This window comes from Salmo trutta, chromosome 17 (genome assembly GCF_901001165.1).
Source record: "Salmo trutta chromosome 17, fSalTru1.1, whole genome shotgun sequence".
In the NCBI taxonomy this organism is placed as follows: domain Eukaryota; kingdom Metazoa; phylum Chordata; class Actinopteri; order Salmoniformes; family Salmonidae; genus Salmo; species Salmo trutta.
This window is the reverse complement of record NC_042973.1, coordinates 56,450,300-56,460,597: the sequence shown is the minus strand read 5'-3', so window position 1 is coordinate 56,460,597 and position 10,298 is coordinate 56,450,300. Positions and strand designations below refer to the sequence as shown.

The 10,298-nt window shown below is 42.8% G+C and overlaps 1 protein-coding gene and 1 long non-coding RNA gene across 2 annotated transcripts; both read left to right on the top strand.

Moving 5' to 3' along the window:
* Window positions 1-1,770: 1,770 nt before the first annotated feature.
* On the top strand, window positions 1,771-2,926 carry LOC115152475 (stonustoxin subunit beta-like; the record flags this gene model as incomplete). Its single annotated transcript, XM_029697352.1, has 1 exon — window positions 1,771-2,926. A coding segment is annotated over one exon (543 nt), but the record flags the coding sequence as incomplete, so codon positions are not given.
* Window positions 2,927-4,144: 1,218 nt separating this feature from the next.
* On the top strand, window positions 4,145-4,374 carry LOC115152476 (uncharacterized). The gene is made up of 2 exons (XR_003867498.1): window positions 4,145-4,211; window positions 4,332-4,374. It is a non-coding gene; the product is annotated as an uncharacterized LOC115152476 (long non-coding RNA).
* Window positions 4,375-10,298: the final 5,924 nt, after the last annotated feature.

The window sequence follows — 10,298 nt, the reverse complement described above, 5'->3', positions numbered from 1 at the left end:
ACACACACACACACACAGGACACAGACACACACACAGGACACACACACAGGACACACACACAGGACATACACACACACACACACAGGACATACACACACACACACAGGACATACACACACACACACAGGACATACACACACACACACGGGACATACACACACACACAGGACACACACACACACTGGACACAAAAACACACACACACACTGGACAAACAAACACACCCACACACACACACACACACTGGACAAACACACACACACACACACAGGACACACACACAGGACACACACACACACAGGACACACACACACACAGGACACACACACACACACACAGGACACACACACACACACAGGACACACACACACACAGGACACACACACACAGGACATACACACACACACACACAGGACATACACACACACACACACAGGACATACACACACACACACAGGACATACACACACACACACACACACACACACACACAACACACACACACACACACAGGACATACACACACACACACACACACACACAGGACATACACACACACACACAGGACATACACACACACACAGGACATACACACACACACACACACACACAGGACATACACACACACACACAGGACATACACACACACACACAGGACATACACACACACACACACAGGACATACACACACATACACACACACACACACAGGACATACACACACATACACACACACACACACACAGGACATACACACACACACACAGGACATACACACACACACACAGGACACACACACACACAGGACACACACACACACAGGACATGCACACACACACACACACAGGACATACACACACACACACACACAGGACATACACACACACACACAGGACACACACACACACACACACAGGACATACACACACAGGACACACACACACACACACACACAGGACATACACACACACACACACACAGGACATACACACACACACACACAGGACATACACACACACACACTGGACATGCACACACACTGACCTCACACACACACACTGGGCGCACACACACACACACACACACAGGAAAAATACACAGGACACACACACAGGACACACACACTGGACTCACACAAACACTGGACTCACACACACACTGGACACAAACACTGAAAACGTTCTTACCAACGCTTGACCAGTGCGTGTTTGTGTCCAGTGCGTGTGTGTCCAGTGTGTGTGTGTGTGTGTGTGTGTGTGTGTGTGTGTGTGTGTGTGTGTGTGTGTGTGTTCAGGTGTATCCCTCAATGACTGTCTGTTCTTCTGCTTACCGCTACAGTGTGGAACATGGTGGAGAGAACAGAATGAAACCTGGACTTAGAAAATGTGAGTGTTGACTGCTGTGAAGAATATGACTAAGAATAAGTCTTAATTCAAGTTAAGTCAAAGACCACCATCATTACTGACTTGGTCATGTTAAATATCATCTGTAGTTCTACAGAAGCAAAAATCAGGGACACCAACGTTTACAAAGAGTTGATGTGTGTGTGTGTGTGTGTGTGTGTGTAATTAATGTGAATAAGTGTGTTTTATATTACCATACAGTATAACATATGATCATTCAACAAGTCTCAAGTTACCTTAACTTCTCCTTTTGATACCTAGAAACATCTACATTAAATGAATTAGTGAATAGTGAGTTAACATTCTAATGTGAATGATGATGATTTCTAATATTGTGTCTGGTTTCATCCATCAGATGTCTGTGATCTCACACTGGACCCAAACACAGTAAACAGACACCTCTCTCTGTCTGAGGAGAACAGAAAGGTGACATGGAGGAGAGAGGACCAGCCGTATCCTGATCACCCAGAGAGATTTGAGGACTGGAGACAGGTGCTGTGTAGAGAGGGTCTGAGTGGGCGCTGTTACTGGGAGGTAGAGTGGAGTGGGGGGGCTGGTATAGGAGTGACATATAAAGGAATCAGCAGGAGAGGAAGGGGTGATGACTGTTGGATTGGAGCCAATGACAAGTCCTGGAGTCTGATCTGCTATGACTACAGTTACACTGCATGGCACAATACTAACTCCACTGCCATAGACGTCCACCCCTCCAGCCCCCACAGAGTAGGAGTGTATCTGGACTGGCCAGCCGGCACTCTGTCCTTCTACAGAGCCTCCTCTGACACACTGACCCACCTGATCACATCCACCTCAACATTCACTGAGCCACTCTATCCAGGGTTTCATCTTTTGGGTTGTAGCGCCTCAGCGTTCCTGTGTCAGGTGGTCTCTGTGTCAAACAGAACATGATGTTTCACTCTAATCATGGTCATGCTCAGTCAGACACACTGGAGCAGCAATGTAGAATATCTCTCTAGTCATGTTCAGTAAGACACACTGGAGCAGCAATGTAGAATATCTCTCTAGTCATGTTCAGTAAGACACACTGGAGCAGCAATGTAGAATATCTCTCTAGTCATGTTCAGTAAGACACACTGGAGCAGCAATGTAGAATATCTCTCTAGTCATGTTCAGTAAGACACACTGGAGCAGCAATGTAGAATATCTCTCTAGCGTGTAAACCCCTCTATCCAGGGTGTTTGGTATGAACAATGTAGAATATCTCTCTAGTGTGTAAACATATGATTGTAAATATTCATGAATAAACACCATTGAACTTGACAGACATTGTCATCTAGAGTCATTCTTTAATATAATAAATCACCCCACTGTGTTGTTAAACTGGTTTCATTTACACATCACTGATCTGGTTGTTATTGGGCTTCTTGGTGTTTGTAAATATTGCACAATGTTTTATTTGTCAAATTCTTGACACAACAATCTTGTTTCTGTATGAACTCAATTCAACTGAATGAAATGATGTGACAGATGTGACTAATAAAGGATCATCAACCAGATGGAAGAAGAGAGGTGGAAATGTTTTAATACTGATCACAATATGACAGGACAGTAATAGATGGAAGAAGAGAGGTGGGAGTGTTTTAATATTGATCACAATATGACAGTACAGTAATAGATGGAAGAAGAGAGGTGGAAATGTTTTAATATTGATCACAATATGACAGTACAGTAATAGATAGAAGAAGAGAGGTGGAAATGTTTTAATATTGATCACAATATGGCTGTCACGACTTCTGCCGAAGTCGGTTGCTCTCCATTTGTTTTGTCTTGTTTTCCCACACACCTGGTTTCAATTCCTTCATTACATGTTGTATATTTAACCCTCTGTTTCCCCCATGTCCTTTTGGGAATTGTTTATTGTTGTCACAGTATCCAAAGAAAATTGTGCCCCTCCTCGGCCGGGCGGCGCTCGGCGGTCGTCGTCGCCGGTCTACTAGCTGCCACCGATCTATGTTCTGTGTTCGTTGTGTTTTGTCTGTTTAAGTCCGCACCTGTTTCCTTTTCTGTAATTAGTAGGGGGGGTATTTAGTTTGTTCCTTTTGGTTTGTGTTTTGTGCGGGATTGTTTATTCGTCAGCGGGCAGGTCTGTGAACGTTCTGTGTTTTTGCAAATTTTTCCCCAGCGGATTCTCGCTAGAGGAATGTTATATTTGCCGGGCTGCTCCCCGTGCGTATCTTTGTTTTCTCGGGGTTTACTGTGTTCCCGTGTGGTCTCTGGGCACACCCGATGCCCTCTTATTACGCCGAGTGTTTTTTTCGGTGCAATAAATATACCGTTCTACGGCACTACTGGACTACGTCTCCTGCTTTTGACTCTGCCTTTTCCTCCTGCCGTACGGAATCGTGACAATTGTATGTGCCTGTGCACTTGTTTTACTGGTGCGCGACGGGTTTTGTACGTATGTGTTTGTTGTTTTTGTATGCCGTTATTTTTATATATTAAACCGCTCCGGCTATTACCAAGTTCTGCTCTCCTGCGTCTGACTTCCCTGGCACGAGTTACGCACCCCTTACAATGGCAGCACAGGAATAGATGGAAGAAGAGAGGTGGAAATGTTTTAATATTGATCACAATATGGCAGTACAGTAATAGATGGAAGAAGAGAGGTGGAAATGTTTTAATACTGATCACAATATGACAGGACAGTAATAGATGGAAGAAGAGAGGTGGGAGTGTTTTAATATTGATCACAATATGGCAGTACAGTAATAGATGGAAAAAGAGAGGTGGAAATGTTTTAATATTGATCACAATATGACAGTACAGTAATAGATGGAAGAAGAGAGGTGGAAATGTTTTAATACTGATCACAATATGACAGGACAGTAATAGATGGAAGAAGAGAGGTGGGAGTGTTTTAATATTGATCACAATATGGCAGTACAGGAATAGATGGAAGAAGAGAGGTGGAAATGTTTTAATACTGATCACAATATGACAGTACAGTAATAGATGGAAGAAGAGAGGTGGAAATGTTTTAATATTGATCACAATATGACAGTACAGTAATAGATAGAAGAAGGCTGTACTGGTTATGTTTCTATGTTAGACACTCTGTTGTTATCTCCCATCAGTCAGTACTGGTTATGTTTCTATGTTAGACACTCTGTTGTTATCTCCCATCAGTCAGTACTAGTTATGTTTCTATGTTAGACACTGTTGTTATCTCCCATCAGTCAGTACTGGTTATGTTTCTATGTTAGACACTCTGTTGTTATCTCCCATCAGTCAGTACTGGTTATGTTTCTATGTTAGACACTCTGTTGTTATCTCCCATCAGTCAGTACTGGTTATGTTTCTATGTTAGACACTCTGTTGTTATCTCCCATCAGTCAGTACTGGTTATGTTTCTATGTTAGACACTCTGTTGTTATCTCCCATCAGTAAGTACTGGTTATGTTTCTATGTTAGACACTCTGTTGTTATCTCCCATCAGTAAGTACTGGTTATGTTTCAATGTTAGACACACTGTTGTTATCTCCCATCAGTCAGTACTGGTTATGTCTCTGTGTTAGACACTCTGTTGTTTTCTCCCATCAGTCAGTACTGGTTATGTCTCTATGTTAGACACTCTGTTGTTATCTCCCATCAGTCAGTACTAGTTATGTTTCTATGTTAGACACTCTGTTGTTATCTCCCATCAGTCAGTACTGGTTATGTTTCTATGTTAGACACTCTGTTGTTATCTCCCATCAGTCAGTACTAGTTATGTTTCTATGTTAGACAATGTTGTTATCTCCCATCAGTCAGTACTAGTTATGTTTCAATGTTAGACACTCTGTTGTTATCTCCCATCAGTCAGTACTGGTTATGTTTCTATGTTAGACACTGTTGTTATCTCCCATCAGGCAGTACTGGTTATGTTTCTATGTTAGACACTGTTGTTATCTCCCATCAGGCTGTACTGGTTATGTTTCTATGTTAGACACTCTGTTGTTATCTCCCATCAGTCAGTACTGGTTATGTTTCTATTTTAAACACTTCTCTTGTTTTGTATCGGTCCATGTTCCTCAACATTAAACTCACTAACTGCACTTGCTTCCTGACTCTCTGCGTTTACGTTACACCTTATGATCAGACACTAATCATTCTGTGTTGTTACTACTGTATGATACTGAGAGAACAGGACACTAATCATTCTATGTTGTTACTACTTACTGTATGATACTGAGAGAACAGGACACTTATCATTCTGTTGTTACTACTGTATGATACTGAGAGACCAGGACACTAATCATTCTGTTGTTACTACTGTATGATACTGAGAGAACAGGACACTAATCATTCTGTTGTTACTACTGTATGATACTGAGAGAACAGGACACTAATCATTCTGTGTTGTTACTACTGTATGATACTGAGAGAACAGGACACTAATCATTCTATGTTGTTACTTCTTTTTGATACTGAGAGAACAGGACACTAATCATTCTGTTGTTACTACTGTATGATACTGAGAGACCAGGACACTAATCATTCTGTTGTTACTACTGTATAATACTGAGAGAACAGGACACTAATCATTCTGTTCTTACTACTGTATGATGCTGAGAGAACAGGACACTAATCATTCTATGTTGTTACTACTGTATAATACTGAGAGACCAGGACACTAATCATTCTATGTTGTTACTACTGTATGATACTGAGAGAACAGGACACTAATCATTCTATGTTGTTACTACTGTATGATACTGAGAGAACAGGACACTAATCATTCTATGTTGTTACTACTGTATAATACTGAGAGAACAGGACACTAATCATTCTGTGTTGTTACTACTGTATGATACTGAGAGAACAGGACACTAATCATTCTGTTGTTACTACTGTATGATGCTGAGAGAACAGGACTATGGGTGCATCACAACAATCTGAAGTGGCCTCCTCTCCTTTATCTGGACTCATCTGAAAACTCAAGACAGGTCAAAGTAACATGGTGGCTTCCTAACTTCTCTCATGTCAGTTGGGATGAAAAAAGTTAGACATAAATCCACTGGATGCCTGGAACGCCCCTCTAACTGGTTATTAGTGGGAGACTCATCTATCAATCCACTGGAACACCCCTCTAACTGGTTATTAGTGGGAGACTCATCTATCAATCCACTGGAACGCCCCTCTAACTGGTTATTAGTGGGAGACTCATCTATCAATCCACTGGAACGCCCCTCTAACTGGTTATTAGTGGGAGACTCATCTATCAATCCACTGGAACGCCCCTCTATCTGGTTATTAGTGGGAGACTCATCTATCAATCCACTGGAACGCCCCTCCACCTGGTTATTAGTGGGAGACTCATCTATCAATCCACTGGAACGCCCCTCCACCTGGTTATTAGTGGGAGACTCATCTATCAATCCACTGGAACGCCCCTCTAACTGGTTTTTAGTGGGAGACTCATCTATCAATCCACTGGAACGCCCCTCCACCTGGTTATTAGTGGGAAACTCATCTATCAATCCACTGGAACGCCCCTCCACATGGTTATTAGTGGGAGACTCATCTATCAATCCACTGGAACGCCCCTCTAACTGGTTATTAGTGGGAGACTCATCTATCAATCCACTGGACGCTCCTCTAACTGGTTATTAGTGGGAGACTCATCTATCAATCCACTGGAACGCCCCTCCACCTGGTTATTAGTGGGAGACTCATCTATCAATCCACTGGAACGCCCCTCCACCTGGTTATTAGTGGGAGACTTGTCTATCATCTCTGAGCTCTGACTTCTCCCACATGCTGAACTCTAACTTCTCATACTGAAGACATTACCTCCATAACAGCATTGTCATTAGCTAAATGAAACAACAAAACAATATTTATAAAAACAGTCTATCAATATGGTTGTTGAACACTATAATGTATTAAGCAGCATGACAGCTGTACTTTCAGTTTATGGTTGATGCAGCTTGTTTGCCAATATCCAATGTGTTCTCAACTAGTTCAAAATACATGAAGGCACACAACTCATTGCTCCCAGTTTACAAGTAGTATTTTCTGAGCTTCTACTTGATATGAACACAGCATCAATAACAGGTTGGGCGAGTTCCTCTGCTCAGACGTTGCGGACTCCTGCCAGATCTTTCAACACCTGGATAGATGTTTTACGTATCAGCTTACCACATCATATGTTATAACAATCTGGAGCCTGACTGCACAGTCCAAGACGTGGCATGGAACCATTGGTTGATGCAACGTGTTGTGGAATATCTAATCAAAGGAAGAAAGACTGCAGATTATTTCAAACAACACTTTATTATAAGATTAGCTAAAACGGAGAATCAACTATCCACTCAACAGTGCATAGTTGAGAAGCTCAACGACCAGTGCCGGTTCAACGCTTTTATAAACAAGCACATCCTTTGTATATGTGGCAGTCAGCATATAGTGTATAAAAGGTAATTAGTTGTCTGTGCAGACTTAACTTCTCTAGGGTAGGGGGCAGTATTTTCACGGCCGGATGAAAAACGTACCCAAATTAAATGGCCTACTACTCGGGCCATTTAGAATATGCATATTATTAGTAGATTTGGGTAGAAAACACTCTGAAGTTTCTAAAACTGTTTGAATGGTGTCTGTAAGTATAACAGAACTCATATGGCAGTCAAAACCCTGAGACAAATCCTAACAGGAAGTGGAAATCTGATGTGTGGAATCACTTTCAAGCCTTTGCCTATGAAACAGACAGGGACTGGTTACTCATTTAGCACTTCCTAAGGCTTCCACGAGATGTCAACAGTCTTTACAAAGTGGTTTGAGTCTTCTCCGGTAAAAACAGACCGAACGAGAAGCCTGGAAACTTGGTCACAAGCGGATGGCCATTACTACTATGGCGCGCGTGCATGTGGGGAATGTTTTGTTCCGAAACGTTTTATAAGACAATGCAATCGTCCGCTTTGAATATTATTGAAGTTCTGATTGAAAAGGCCCTAAAGATTTATGCTATACAACGTTTGACATGTTTGAACGAACGTAAATAGATTTTTTTGTACTTTTTGTGGCGACATGTTCCGCGCGCTTCGTACATTTGGAGTAGCTTACAGAACGTGGAAACAACAAGGAGCTATTTCGACATAAATTATGAACTTTATCGAACAAAACAACATTTGTTGTGGACCTGGGATGCCTGGAAGTGCCTTCTGATGAAGATTATCAAAGGTAAGTGAATATTTTGAATACTATTTATGATTGTAGATGGTTCCAAGATGGCGCTGGTCTGTATCGCCTAGCGTATTTTTCTGAGCATAGTACTCAGATTGTTGCAAAGTGTGATTTCCCAGTAAAGTTATTTTGAAATCTGGCAATGCGGTTCCATTCACGAGTTGTTAATCTAGAATTCTTTGAATGACAATATTATATTTTACCAATGTTTACGAATAGTAATTTTGTAAATTGTAGCGCTGATTCACCGGTGGTATTGGAGGCAAAATATTTTCTGAACATCATGCGCCAATGTAAAATGCTGTTTTTATATACTGCTCAAAAAAATAAAGGGAACACTTAAACAACACATCCTAGATCTGAATGAAAGAAATAATCTTATTAAATACTTTTTTCTTTACATAGTTGAATGTGCTGACAACAAAATCACACAAAAATAATCAATGGAAATCCAATTTATCAACCCATGGAGGTCTGGATTTGGAGTCACACTCAAAATTAAAGTGGAAAACCACACTACAGGCTGATCCAACTTTGATGTAATGTCCTTAAAACAAGTCAAAATGAGGCTCAGTATGTGTGTGGCCTCCACAACGCCTGGGCATGCTCCTGATGAGGTGGCGGATGGTCTCCTGAGGGATCTCCTCCCAGACCTGGACTAAAGCATCCGCCTACTCCTGGACAGTCTGTAGTGCAACGTGGCGTTGGTGGATGGAGCGAGACATGATGTCCCAGATGAGCTCAATTCGATTCAGGTCTGGGGAATGGGCGGGCCAGTCCATAGCATCAATGCCTTCCTCTTGCAGGAACTGCTGACACACTCCAGCCACATGAGGTCTAGCATTGTCTTGCATTAGGAGGAACCCAGGGCCAACCGCACCAGCATATGGTCTCACAAGGGGTCTGAGGATCTCATCTCGGTACCTAATGACAGTCAGGCTATAGTACTCAGATTGTTACATGTCCCATCCAGTGCGGTCATGCTGGAGGATGTTGCAGGCAGCAGAACGTTTTCCACGGCGTCTCCAGACTCTGTCACGTCTGTCACGTGCTCAGTGTGAACCTGCTTTCATCTGTGAAGAGCACAGGGCGCCAGTGGCGAATTTGCCAATAATGGTGTTCTCTGGCAAATGCCAAACGTCCTGCACGGTGTTGGGCTGTAAGCACAACCCCCACCTGTGGACGTCGGGCCCTCATACCACCCTCATGGAGTCTGTTTCTGACCGTTTGAGCAGACACATGCACATTTGTGGCCTGCTGGAGGTCATTTTGCAGGGCTCTGGAAGTGCTTCTCCTGCTCCTCCTTGCACAAAGACGGAGGTAGCGGTCCTGCTGCTGGGTTGTTGCCCTCCTACGGCCTCCTCCACGTCTCCTGATGTACTGGCTTGTCTCCTGATAGCGCCTCCATTCTCTGGACACTACGCTGACAGACACAGCAAACCTTCTTGCCACAGCTCGCATTGATGTGCCATCCTGGATGAGCTGCACTACCTGAGCCACTTGTGTGGATTGCAGACTCCGTCTCATGCTACCACTAGAGTGAAAGCACCGCCAGCATTCAAAAGTGACCAAAACATCAGCCAGGAAGCATATGAACTGAGAAGTGGTCTGTGGTCCCCACCTGCAGAACCACTCCTTTATTGGGGGTGTCTTGCTAATTGCCTATAATTTCCACCTGTTGTCTATTCCATTTGCACAACAGCATGTGAAAT